This window comes from Podarcis bocagei (genome assembly GCF_964188305.1).
Source record: "Podarcis bocagei genome assembly, chromosome: 2".
NCBI classification, from domain to species: domain Eukaryota; kingdom Metazoa; phylum Chordata; class Lepidosauria; order Squamata; family Lacertidae; genus Podarcis; species Podarcis bocagei.
Window position 1 is genome coordinate 47,590,606 of NC_138126.1, and position 13,744 is coordinate 47,604,349.

Sequence of the window (13,744 nt, forward strand, 5' to 3'; positions counted from 1 at the left end):
GAAGCTCCGACTTCCTGCAAAGGCGCCACTTCCTGCCAGCATGTCACCGGGACAGCTCAGCACCACAGCAGCGCGCATGCGCTCTCGTCGCCTGGTGGGCAGCCGAGGGCTCGACGTGGCTGCCAGCAGTAGGGCGGAGATGGAGGGGCGCGGGGCGGGGAGATGACCGCGAAGCGTCCTTGATTCTCAAGCCAATGGCTGCGCCGGATTGGGAACAGAGAGAACGTGATCCTGACCAATCGCTTTCAAGGAACGCGGATATTTGAGAAGGAGGGAAGCGGAAGCGCCGCGGCGGAGGGGAGAGCTACGCGTGGGCAGCGCGGGAGCAAATCTCGAGCAGGACTGAGGGAATCGGGTTTATTCCGGACCCTTGCGGGCAAGAGAAGGGAGGTTCCGCCTCTTATTTTCCCGCCTCAGCCGCCGAGAGACGCCGCCCACATGGCCACCTCGATGAACTTTAAAACCTATGTGGATCAAGCTTGCCGAGCTGCGGAAGAATTCGCAAATATTTACTATGAAACCATGGATAAAAGGAGACGGGCGCTGACCAAACTCTACCAGGACAAAGCGACCCTCGTTTGGAATGGGAATGCAGTCTCTGGGCAAGCAGCCCTTGCGGAGTTCTTCGAAAAGCTGCCTTCAAGCGACTTTCAAATTACCACGTTTGATTGCCAGCCTGTTCACGAGCAAGCGACAGAGAACCACAACACGATCCTGATCGTGACATACGGGTTCGTCAAGTTTGATGGGAACGAGCAGCAGTACTTCAACCAGAGCTTCTTGCTAACAGCACAGACCACAAACAACAGCACAGTGTGGAAGATCGTAAGCGACTGCTTCCGCTTCCTGGACTCTCCTAATTAGTGGGCAACCGCAGTTGGGTATATATTCATCTGGACAAGCTAATTGACTTTCAGGATGGCCATACTCTGACTGTGGGAAAGCCCCTCCTCTTTGGAAGAACTGCATCTTGCCAGGAACTGTCAACTCCACAAAAATAAAACTTGAAAAGAAGGGCTGTTCCTTTCAGAGCATTTGCATTGATGCTGTTTGGAGAGCCACCAGTGCTTAATTCTAATTGTTCCAATACGGTTGTTATCCTATGGTATCGTTTGAGTTGGTTTTCATGAATAAGAGTAAAACTCCTCTGCTGCTTATTCTTATTTGTGTTTTCTCTTGGTTTTTTTTTACTGACAAGGTTTTAGTGCCTTGATTAGCTGCCTAACAACAGAAGTCAGTCAAGGAAGTGTTTCCCCATTTTCCCATTCTGGGAGAAAGCTGCACCTCTCAAATTTATTAATAATAATAATAATAATAATAATAATAATAATAATAATAATAATAATTTATTATTTATACCCCACCCATCTGGCTGGGCTTCCCCAGCCACTCTGGGCGGCTTCCAAAAGAATATTAAAATACTATAATACATCAAACATTAAAAGCTTCCCGAAACAGGGCTGCCTTCAGATGTCTTCTAAAAGCCTGGTAGTTGTTGTTCTCTTTGACATCTGGTGGGAGGGTGTTCCACAGGGAAGGCGCCACTACCGAGAAGGCCCTCTGCCTGGTTCCCTGTAACTTGGCTTCTCGCAGTGAGGGAACTGTAACAAAGTTCTCGCAGTGAGGGTACAGTAACAAACTGTATTTGTTACATTGTTTTTCAAATTTCTATGCTGCCCTTCATCTTACGATCATAGGGCAGTTTACAGTATAGAAACACAAAAATACATAACATAGTAACAAACAAAAATACCCCCCATAAGAATTTGTCTTATTAAACTGTTAATAGGGGCAAAGAAAGGGATATATCATGCTTCGCTTAGTCATGCCTGTATGGGCCTATTTCTTCCAACATACTTCGTAAATAAAACAAACCTTAATGAAGACCCCATAAGCATTCTCTCAGTGCCTAAGTACCCAGGGTTCTCTCATCCAAGATAACAATCATGTAATTTTGTAATGTTGGCCTTCCATCACTTGGAGAAAGCAGGGATCACTTAACCGTGTAACAAAATGTTAGGAGTTGAAGGTGTATTAGGTGGTGGAAATGTGAAGCATATCAAGGACATATACAGTGGTACCTCGGGTTAAGTACTTAATTCGTTCTGGAGGTCTGTTCTTAACCTGAAGCACCACTTTAGCTAATGGAGCCTCCTGCTGCCGCCGCACCACTGGAGCACAATTTCTGTTCTCGTCCTGAAGCAAAGTTCTTAACCCGAGGTAATATTTCTGGGTTAGTGGAGTCTGTAACCTGAAGCGTATGTAACCCGAGGTACCACTGCACTGTAAACCAGCAGAGCTTGTTTCAACCTGGAACTGAATCGGCAGTAGAGACAAGCTTGCCAAGCAAGATACTAGTCTTAAATGAGCTACTGAGTAGTCCCATGCTTTTGCATAACCATAGTGGAATATTCTGTTCCTTGAACTGAATTTAAAAAAGAAACCCTCTGGTCAGAGGAATTTAAGCTTCTCCCTGCTCACCAGACAAAAGAATAGGCTGGCAATGGGACCAAATGAAAATTGCAATCCTAAATGTTCTTACTAAATATACTTACTCAGTGCAGCTTACTCCTAACAACATATGCTTAGAGGTTTGCTGTGAAAATGCTAACCTAACCAGCATGAGGACCAGAATCTTAACTATTGTGTAAAGACCACTCCCCAAATAAATTTCACCACCGGTCTCTTCAATTGTGCTGTTGAGACCTAGTTGTAGATTCCATTAGTTTAATAATGATAGTTATTATACGCTTATCAACACTTCCTGTTGTCTGCTGTGGAATGCTACTTTGTCCTTTTCAAGGAGAAAGCAAGCAAGAAGCTCATTCAAAATACCGCATACCAATCTCTTACATTCTGCAAATATTCAAAAAGAGAGATGTACCTACTGTCGATCCAGTGGTCCTCAAAGAACATGTTGACGTGGTGAGCTTCAGCTAGAGTACGCAGGGACGTCTTGTGGCGGCTTGTGCTGTACCTACGCTACACAAGTGGCCTGTGTACTTTGCACCAAGCTGCCAGCCGCTGTTATCTCAAAATGTTCACTAAAGAAGCTGGAGTCAGGGTCCAGCAACAAAAGGTGACGCTTCAGATTTGCTCCCTGCTAGCTTTGCAGCAGGTGCCATCACTGCACTGCTGAAAACTTCGCTGTTAGGTTATATTTGCTTTCAATGTCTTACTGATTTTATCTGTTTTTATTATGGTTTTATTTCTGTTTCACATTGGTTTATGTATTTTAGTCAACTTTTATATTTAGATAGGACTTGTACACTGCTAGGATTAAAAAAAAAATTTTTTTTTTAGATAGCAGTTCATAAAATTTCTAATGGATACATTTTAAAAAGCATTCTTTCCGGAGAATAATACCCCAAGTAGTGATCCAGACATGTCAAACATAGAGACTTATTCCATCTAAGCTACACAATGTATCACCCCTTATCATTTTCTACTTCTATTGTTTTCAAACAATAGTTAGGCTAGAAGGAAAATGCATCTTGAATTGTCACAATATTTTTCAGTCTTATATGAGTTGTATATACAATCCAAACCAGGATGGCATCTTAACCAGAAACCTGGGAATTGGGGCTGATTCCAAAGTCAGTCTTTATATCCAAGAAACTCTGGAAGCCTGTTTAATATGCAGTGAGTAATTTCAGCTTCTTTTACATCAGGGGTAAGGAGATCTGTTGGACTCCCAATTCCCCATCAGTCCCCAACCAACAAGGTCAGAGATCTAGAATGGCAGAGGAGTCATAATCCAAGAATATCTGGAGGGCTATACAGTAGATCCCCCGATCCCTACTTTCTTTAGCTACTCTACTGCAAGCATAAATTCTGTTGTAAAGTACAAAACCAAGCACAACAGGCAACCTCTGTGTGGGTGTGCATGCATGTGGGTGTACATGCAGTCTCAAAGCCCAAGGTAATACACATTTCAATCAAAATGTTTGTTTTTTTTAAAAAAATAAGCAACAACACCACTTATACCTTATTTAACTGAACTCTAGCTGCCCAGATGATACAGTGAAAACTAGGACACTTCACCTTTGGATGCAGGTGCATGTTTTTTTGAAAGCCCAAGGTCCATAGTGTTCAGTTACATCAAGGGTGGGTGGGAGGCATGACCTTACAGCTTTTTCTGATGCTCTTTTTAGCTATTGTTATAGAAAGCTAACTATGGTGTGAGTAAGATGTCTACCTCTACACACATATGCTTCTCATTTAATGTGGTTTATTTATAATATTGCGGCAGGGGAGGAAGGCAGGAAAAACTACTTTGCAGGGGACAGTGCCTCACTGCATTGCTGTAGCGCTGATGAGATGAAAGAAATGATGAGACTAAAGGAGTTCTGTCCTCAGGTTAAGAAGCCCTACGTAAGGGCTGCCTCAAAACATTATTTTCCATGCCAAGCCTCACAGAGCAAGGTTCAGCTGATGCCCTCACCACTTCATGCTCTGGTCTTCCTCATGGGTATCCCATAGGCGTTTGGTTGGCCAGTGCGAGAATGATATGGTGGTCTAGATGGGCTTTTGGATTGATTGATCTAGCAGTTCTCTCCTTCTGTTCACTGCAACTGGTAGACGAGAGCATGTGCTGGTGCCCATTTGAGCCAAATCCATTGCTCTGCTCCCAAATTCATGGCTGCATTGACCTTCAAGAGTAGCAGCGCAAACGACAGTTATGGTTTGTTGTTTTCTGCTTTCCACAGCCATTAGGGGAGGAAAGCAGGGAATCAGGTTGGCCTTTCATAATTGAAAAAGTCTTGCTGACACGTGGACAGCCAAGAATAAAGTTTAGACAAAAGGGATTGGCTGTTACAGTGCCTCTGAAGCCACAATGGCCAGTGCAGTGAGTGAGCCATAGTGATGTAATGGAGTGTTGAGGCCTGAGTCAGGGGCTCAAACTGCACACCTGGAGACAGCAATGCTTCTGAATACCAGTTGCCGGAAAGCCACAGGAGGGGAGAGGGCTTTTGTGCATAGGTCCTGCTTGCAGGTTTCCTGCAGGTATTTGGCTGACCACTGTGAGAACAGGATGCTGGACTAGATGGGCCATTGGCCGGATCCAACAGGCTCTTCTTATGTTACAGCTTAAGACAACACATAATAACTGCATCAGGACCGCCCAAAACGTTTTGCTACCTGAGGCAAAGGACATGGTGGTGTACCCGCCCTCCCAACTGCACTCCACATGCAGAAACCAACCAGACTGTAAGTTGAACCTTCAGCACTGAGGATGGGACAGGGTCCTACAACACAACAGAAGGTAGCAGGCTATTTTAAGGGGCATAGGAAAGGTGGTGTGGCTGATCTTGTGATTACTGTGGAAGACCCGAGGAGCAGCATACCAAAGGTCTTGGATAAGGATCCAGGAGTTTGGTCAGGTGGCAGGTTTCAAATTAAATAAAAATAAAATGAAGGTCTTGGTGAAAAACGTGACAGAGCAATATAAAAAAGACTTACAACGAACCATGGAATTATCTATAGAAAAAAAGCTAAATACTTAGGTGTATGGCTGACAGATAAGAACATAAATATTTTTAAAGACAATTATATAACTACTTGGAAAGACATAAAGAAAAATTTAGAGATTTGGGGAAGGATGAACTTACTGCTATGGGGAAGGATTTCTGTAATAAAAATGAATGTATTGCCAAGACTGTTATTTTTATTTCAGTCGGTACACCACCCAAATCTTCCATCAAGAAGCAGAGGGAAAAGTGAATGAGGACCCTTGGGATGGGAACACAGAGAAGTGGTTCCCTTTCACAGTGTTTCTGAGGAGATTAGACCTTCAGAACCAGCTTCAGGTAGAGGCTGATTTCTTGTGGGATTAGAGGTAGGTGATTTGTCCTGTTGTGGGTTCTAACAAAACAGCTGACAAACACACTTGACTGAATGAGGTAAAACAAACTTTTATTCATTTACTGCATTTGGATTTTGCACCATACATATTTAGAGGCATCTTACAAAAAGAATAAACAACAGTTATTTTTGCATCTCTATTCTGCAGCCAGCATCTTGGGAATAAAATAGTGATTGATGGCAGCAAAGATAATATGTACACCAAGGGGGTGTGCTCTTTGACCAAAATACCTCTCTTTCTTTCTTTCTTTCTTTCTTTCTTTCTTTCTTTCTTTCTTTGCAGACACACTGGGCAGAGGACAAAATGCAAGGAATATGTTGAGTTCCTCCATACAGTTCATCCAGTGGTCTAGCTAGGTACAGTCAAGATGGAATGGCTGTTTTTTGACAGCTTGAATGACTAAGCACTGAGATTCATATACCGGGTCTATGAAAGGTCATGTTGGAATACCCTTGTTAGTCTTTTAAGGTGCCATGGGACTCTTTGTTGTTTCTATAAAAGACTAAACTTGGCTACTCTTCTGGAATTTGCAAGGTACTGATAGTATAGATGAAGAGCTATAGTGCAGTAGTAAAGCACATGATTTCTTTGCAGGGTTGAAGCCCTGCCATCCTTTGTTAAAATGGTCAGGTTCCTATGTTCATGCTTTTTCCATGATGGAGACAATGAACACTAGATAGCAGATAGCTGGTTCTTTCTCATGTAATTTTACATTGACAGTGACTTTCCCTTTGTTCAAAGGAACACAGAGCTGGTTAAGGCACAGGTAGACAACACAGTGCCCTCCATAAGTTGCAGATTACAATTCCCATCAGTCCCGGTTAGCATGGCCAACATTCAAGGTTGATGGAGTTGTAGTTCACAGCATCTGAGGTGGGACATCAGGTTGGCTACGGTAAACTTATGGTAGCCCATTCAAAGCCATCCTGTCCAAAGTCAGCAACATCAAACTACCAACCCCAGGCAGATAAACTACTGTAATATAGTCAACTGTGTCCTATGGACAGGAGGGTTCAAAATGAACACTTCTAGGTGATGCCATCAGAAACTGTCCCGCAGATGCCAGTATTAAATTATTACCTGAGTCACCTGTTGCACTTAACTTGCTGTGCTTCTCTGATTTTCGGAGGCCATCTTTACATTTGATTGCATTTGCACACCAGAAATACAAAAGGCAAGCAACATCTCTTCATGGACTGGGAGAGGGCTGGGATTATTGTCAGAGTCCCTCTGGATTAAAGAGTCTCTCTGGAGCATTACAATTTGGTGGCATAACACCTGATGTTCTGCAAACTCAAGAGAGCTTAACAGGAAAAAGGTAGCCTTAACTATGAAGTACCGCTCTAAGAAACCAGTGGGTTTGGCTACCACCTTAAAACTTTCACAGGTTCTGGTGAAATCCAACAGGAATTGAGACAACAACCCACCAGTTAAGTGTGCTTAAGCCAATTGATTTCGAATGGTGTGCATATGTGGTCAGGTACTGTGTTCTTGAGCCAGGGGACTTAGGCATGCGCAATGGCCTCTGGGTGGTGCCCAAAAGGTGGAACTAAATCCCACTAAAAAGTAAAGGTACTTCTACAAACACATTTAAGATGGAGGTGTTTTAATAGCCACCCTTCAAAGGCAACTACCCACAACTTGTTTACTCCACACCAGATCCAGTGGTTTATAAATTGCTGCTTTCCTATATACACAATGACTAAATAATTACTGTAATAGCACCAGATAGCATCCACAAGGACATCAGTGGGAAACCCTATCAGAGGCAGTGCACCTCTGAATATCGGTTGCTGGGAATCGCAAGGGGCGAAGGCAGTGTTGTGGCTCAGGTCCTGCTTGCAGGCTTCATATAAGCATCTGGTTGGCCACTGTGAGAACAGGAATGCTGGACTAGATGGGCAATGGGCCTGACTCAGCGGGTCTCTTCTTACATTCTTCACATGCCATATGTTTGTATTTAGCTGTTTCCCTATTTCTTTAAAGGTGTTTTAAAAAACAGCCGCTTTGTCTGAATCTGCACTGATCGTAAGATCACACAGGATGCCAAAGAGCGAGGGAAAAGAGGAAAAGCAGGACTGAGCAGAGGAGATAGCAAGCTTAGTTGTTGGGAAAAGGAAACAAAAAAACAAGGTTGAAATGCACATGATTGCCAAGCTTTTTAAAATGCCCTGTAGTGGTAGCAACATAATAACAGCATAGCACCATTCTCAGCATTTCACTGATTATTTCCATAATATTGTTCAGCAGGTAAAACATAAAAACAAGTGTTTCATACAGAATCCCCTCATACAAAATACATGTGCTCTGATTTTTGTTTGGAGTCTTCCAAAATGCTATTGTTTATTGGAGACTATTGCTTGCTGTTCAGGATTAAGGTGAAACTTCTTCAAATGAATTCATTTTTTTAAGAGTGATATTTACACAGGAGGGTTTTCCCCATAGGTTCTGACAAAAAAAAATGTTTACAACCACAACAGTATTTTAGAAAGTTTCTGGCCAAAAATAAAAATAAAAATCAATTATACTTTTTGGTGGGATCTGAATTGGTTGAGTAAGTACCTCGGAAAGAGATAACTGAAAACGTTAGCTTAATGTGCAGCAGCACTGAAAAAACATTGCTAAGTATAGTTGCAATTTCTTTCCTAATAATTCCTGTCAGTTTCATCATGCTTTTATTTAAATATGTGGCACAGCCACATTTGGAAGACTGCTTACTATTCTGGTTGCCCAATCTCAAAAAGAATAGACTAGCATTAGAAAAGGGATGGGAAAGAACAATCAAAGTGATCAAGGCACTGAACAGCTTCACCTATAAGAAAAGGTTTAGCATTTGACTCTTGTTTAGAAATCAAGCCATTTAAAGGATGATGAAGGTTTATAAAATAAGTAGTGTTATTTAAAATATGATGAAATACTATGAGGTTCAGAACAATCTGTAGGTTCAGAACGGAAAAAGGAAGCCTCTTTTGCCACAATGTAGTTAACATATGGAATTCACTGCCACTGGATGTGAGAAGGGCTGGACAAATTGACAGTGAATGGATCTATTAATGGCGATTAATCACAAGCTAAATGGAACCACTATTGTTTATTAATGGTGATTAATCACAATAGCTAAATGGAACCACTAATTTGCCTGGAAACTCAGGTTCCAGTTTTTCAACTCCCTGTTTTTCATGGAGTTGACATCTATAGGGGTCATGGTAAGATTGGACTTCATCTGCTTTGCATACGATTTCTTGTGCAGTTACTTTGCCCAAAGCAGATTTTAAGCCTAAAGCTGAAAAACGAAGAGGTGTATGTACACTGCAGGCATTGGAAGATTCTGAGAAAGAGGAAAAGCTAATTAGAAGATTCTTCCTCCTGGTCATGTCCTTAAGAAACACTCCATAAGAATCATTTTACCCTATTAGTCCATCCCAAGTGACAAACTCTCCGACCAGATTTGCAGATGTGGCAAATCATAGGTGTACTCATCAAGCCTCATTTGACAAGCTGGGGCAGGTGGGATGGGTGGGGGTCAAGTTTCACAGAAGAATTGCAGAAACAAACCATTTGGAGCATCGCTAGAACTGTAGCTTTGGCAATGCATCATGGGACTTCTGAATTCAGATACTCATAGCACTTCTTATTGCAACAGAAAGAGCATACAGGGGACCAAGAGGAAAAGCTCATAAAGGATGCAAACCTGAATTGAGAGAATCAGTTTGGTGTGGCTATATATAATACATTCCATGTGTCATCAGTCGGCCAGCATCAAATAAGTTAAGAGAGCTCTAATTAAAATATGTCTTTTCTTTTTCTTTTTATATTATATATAAAAGAAGTTATGCATATGTTTTTCATTTGATAAAAATTTCACCTTAATTTAAAAAATAAACCAAGAGCAACCAAAATACTTTTAAAAAAAGAATAGCACCATTTCTCTGCTCCAGCTGAAGCAGCCCACACACGCACACATACACATAGAAAATACACACACACAAACACACGCAACTGTACTGCAGGCAGTAGAAATGGCTGCAAGATGAGTCTCAGACCAAATGTACTCTGTGTGTGTAACTCTAAGACCTTTTGCAGGATAAGAATAGTTTGGGAGCCTCAGGAGCCGGAACTCTTCTTTTGGTCAGTTCTCCCAGAATCCAAAACCCACTTCAGAGTTTATACACGTCTGTTCTGATCCAATGTGTTGCCACCTACCAAAATGGGGGGGGGGGGGAGAGGGAGAGAACCCAATCAATTTTTGAAAAAAGTATTTAAAACTGATCCTGCTTTCAGCATGTTGGTTTAGGACAGACTTCCCAAACCTGGGTGGAATCTACACACATATAAAAACCGTTCTGAAAAAGCGTTTTAAAAAAGACCTTGAATTTTCCATAAGGCTCGCCATCGCCATCTAGTGTCACATTGTATATTGCACTTAAAACACACTTAAAATGTTTTATTTGCAGCTGTATAGCTGAGTCGCTGGTGTCCCCCAGATGCTGTCAGGCTACAACTCCCATCACCCTTGACTGCTAGCCATGCTGGATGAGGCTGATGGGAGCTGTAGTACAATAGCGTCTAGAGGCACAGTGTTGAGGAAAGATGATCTAGGAATTGCTAAAAGATGGAGAAGGAGCTCCCAGGCCCCTCTTTGAACCAATGTTACCTGCAGCAGCCTATGACTTGCACTGAAGCTCACAGTCCTCTTTGGAATGGAAGCGGTTGCTATTCCCCCTGCAACCGCTGTAGATGAAGGGCCGGCACTCAGACACTCTTTGGTTATAGTACCACCTTAGCGTGTATTTGCTGCAGTCTCCCTCGTCCAGGGGCAAGGAGCATGGCTCAGCTGGAAGGCAGGGAGAAGAAACAAACCTATACATTAGATTTCCTAGGGCTTAAGCATCCACTCTCAGGTGTTACACTGAGAAGAACCTCAACAGAAAACACTGCAGACCTTCTATTGTGCCTAAGACAGTGCCAGAGTAGGGTGGAAAAGAGCCACACAGGGTTGGTAGTTAACACATCAGCAGGTTACGCTAGGATGTTATCATTCACGTACTTCAGCCTACAGATTTCCTTCTAACTTCTGTCACCTCACAAGGAGCTAAGTTTACTCATCCACAGTATAGACATAAGGCTTGTATTGGACACATGCAGCTGCGGACACATGTCATTATTTTTATCTACAGAAGTTCGAGCAACTTGCCTTCCAAGTGCCATCACAACTAGATTTGAGTTCTTCTAAAAGGAGTCTGAGGACTGGCCCTGCCAGAAAATGCCACCTCTACAAAGAATACTAGGCCACCTCAGGATCCAAGCGGAGCAGAGCCATATTCAGCCTGCCGATATTCCCACCATCTTGGTTGGCCCTGATGGTTATGGTGCAGGTGGTGGTGTTTGGGACTGGCAGGCCGCATGCACCCCACAGTCTCCATGTTCCTTATCTTGGCCTAGATAAGCTGCTTTTTACAATTTATAACACTAGAAGCGGGTGGAGCAAATGGCTCGTTATTCATTCCAAGAGGATGGAAGGAAAGGAGACGACAGCTCCTTTGAGAGAAAGGTCACAAGGCAGGTCTGCTGCTTACCTTCCTCAGAGGGAGCTCTCTTTTGCCGTTCATGCTTGGAAGCTGCCCTGGGGCTCAGTACTTCTACAAACAGGGAGCAGAGTACTGGTTTAAGAAGTCATGGCCACAGGAGAAGCTTCTAGTGTTTGTATTGGGCTTCTCCCCATCCTCCCTACCACCCCAGGATGGGAAGAAGGAATGGGGTGGCGAGGGCATGAAAGGTGTTTCAGGAGACCCAGAATTTATTTCTGGCCAAAAACAAAACCCAGAACAAAAGGAGATCACAGTTTAGCACCATCTTATCTACACACACAATAAAACAAAAAAGGAAAGTGAACTGTAGCTGTTATATCATCCGAGTCTTGCTATTCCCATGCCCCTGCAGATTAAAGATCAAAAGCAGAAAAACTGGACCTTGTGTACTATGGATATAGTTCACACAGTGCAAAAATTTAAAAATCCTTGAGACTCGCAAGGAAAAGAAGTATGGGAGTAACAGAATAGGCCTAACTACTGGCTTCCTAAGGAGTCTTTTTTATTAGTCCACTACACTCCTGTTAGAAAGCTCTGGTCAGTGATATGCCAGCCCAAGAGGCAACTTTAAGGTCCACCAACTTTACAGGGGCTAGTTCAGCTGTGGGGGATGTTACTTATCAAAATTAATAATGTGTTTGCTGGATACTGAAGCTTCTTTCTATTCTCAATCAGGGCATGGAATCTTCCTTGCTTACTTGTGATCTCTACTTTGTTGCTTACCACAGGTGGGAGGCACATCTACCAAAGCTCTCCATCTTTCAAAGCCCATTCGTCCTGTGGCCAAGGAAAGTGACTTCTCCACCCAGCTGCTTTTTAATTACAATATTACTTGCCAAGGCTGCCAACTAGTGGTCATGGAGGAATATGCAGCACCAGTAACTGCTGTGGTTTTCTATCCAATATAATATATGCTATGGGGCAGGGGATACCCAAAGCCAGTAATTCGTTTCACACAGATTCCCAATCACTTTCATTGGGCTTCAGTAGGAGGCAAGTGCGCCAGCCTGCTGCTACCCCCACGCAAGGGGCAACTGCAGGAGAGCATGTCCCAATTCCATCAAACGTGTTCTGCAGACCAATGGAGCTCACCATCCCTCAGCATAGGGCTCTCTGTCCCATCTGCTCCCTCTTCATAGTCCTCCTCTGTGTAGATGTACTCATACTCAGGGTCATCTACGTTCACTACGTGTCGTGTCTGGCTCCCTACAAAACAGGAACGGCTGCTTCAGAAGGAATCCAAGAATGATGAGGAACGGATGGCAAGGAAGGAAGAACAAATGGGTAGGTCTCATCCTGAGCACACTTAAAGTAAGAAGAGCCTGCTGGATCAGGCCAATGGTCCATTGAGTCTGGCATCCTGTTTTTACAGTGGCCAACCAGATGATTGTGGGAAACCAGCAAGCAGGATCTGAACACAAGAGCCCTCTCTCCTCCTGTGGTTTCCAGAAACTGGTATTCAGAAGCATTGCTGCCTCCAACTGGGGAAGCAGAGCTCTTGCTCCAGACAAACCAGGAATTGTATCCAAAGTCTGTTTTGGCTTACCACCCTTGGTTGGTCTGGGGGAGACAAACCAAAAGCTCGGGTTTGGATGTAATGCTAAGCCAACCCATGACTTAGCCCTGGTAGCATGGTAACCTGCGCATTTGCTTGTTCACAGCAAGCCATAGTTTGGCTTAGCTTTATGCATGAAATGGAAGAATTGTTACATAGCTGCTTGTTGATCTATGCCATATCAGTTAATTGCCCAAAGAAAAGCCCCACAGTATAAGGGCATAGCAACTTTATGTATTTTGGGTGATCAAATGGCAGCTTTCCAACAAAGGGTACCTTTGGGCTACTTCCGTATCTGGCATATTCTGTAGCCATCGGTCCTTTCACGGTCTGTCACCTTGAGAAGGATCTGCCAGTACTTCTGTCCTTATTACCACCCTAAATGCAATATTATCAATTCCATCTATGTTTATCTGTTGTAGCAAAACCAACAAAAAGGACTGCTAGTCTTTAACAAGTTTATTACGGCACAAGCTTTTTACTGGCTAGACTGCACTTTGCCAGATAAAGAAAGCTTAATCCTCAGTTGACAAATGGATAAACTAAGGAGACCATACATTTGACAATGAGGGCTCTGGTCTGCAAAGCTATATACTGCAATGAATGTGTTAAGTCTTCAACATCCCCATAGGATGCTTTGCTATTTTCACTTTATTACGTTCGTTATGCAGAAATGGGCCTGCCCTCAAAAGATCCAAGCCTATCACTGAATCCTGCCTTTGAAACAGCTTGCAT

General features: G+C 43.1%; 1 protein-coding gene and 1 pseudogene across 6 annotated transcripts in view; one reads left to right on the forward strand and one right to left on the reverse strand.

Moving 5' to 3' along the window:
* The first annotated feature begins 148 nt into the window (after positions 1-148).
* LOC308581669 (NTF2-related export protein 2 pseudogene) lies at positions 149-1,163 on the forward strand (annotated as a pseudogene). The gene has a single exon. The product of its transcript is annotated as an NTF2-related export protein 2 pseudogene (transcript).
* Positions 1,164-5,895: 4,732 nt separating this feature from the next.
* COL7A1 (collagen type VII alpha 1 chain) overlaps positions 5,896-13,744 on the reverse strand; it is a 121,106-nt gene continuing 113,257 nt past the window's right edge. For 4 of the 5 annotated variants that reach the window (XM_081183909.1, XM_081183908.1, XM_081183907.1 and 1 more), the window contains 4 exons: positions 12,547-12,660; positions 11,443-11,505; positions 10,521-10,700; positions 5,896-10,065 (listed from right to left, as the gene is read on the reverse strand). In XM_081183909.1, the coding sequence (XP_081040035.1) occupies positions 10,531-10,700; positions 11,443-11,505; positions 12,547-12,660 (347 nt within the window). In that variant the 3' untranslated portion in view covers positions 5,896-10,065; positions 10,521-10,530. The remainder of the gene's footprint in view (positions 10,066-10,520; positions 10,701-11,442; positions 11,506-12,546; positions 12,661-13,744) is intronic. The other variant, XM_081183910.1, reaches the window with a different exon arrangement.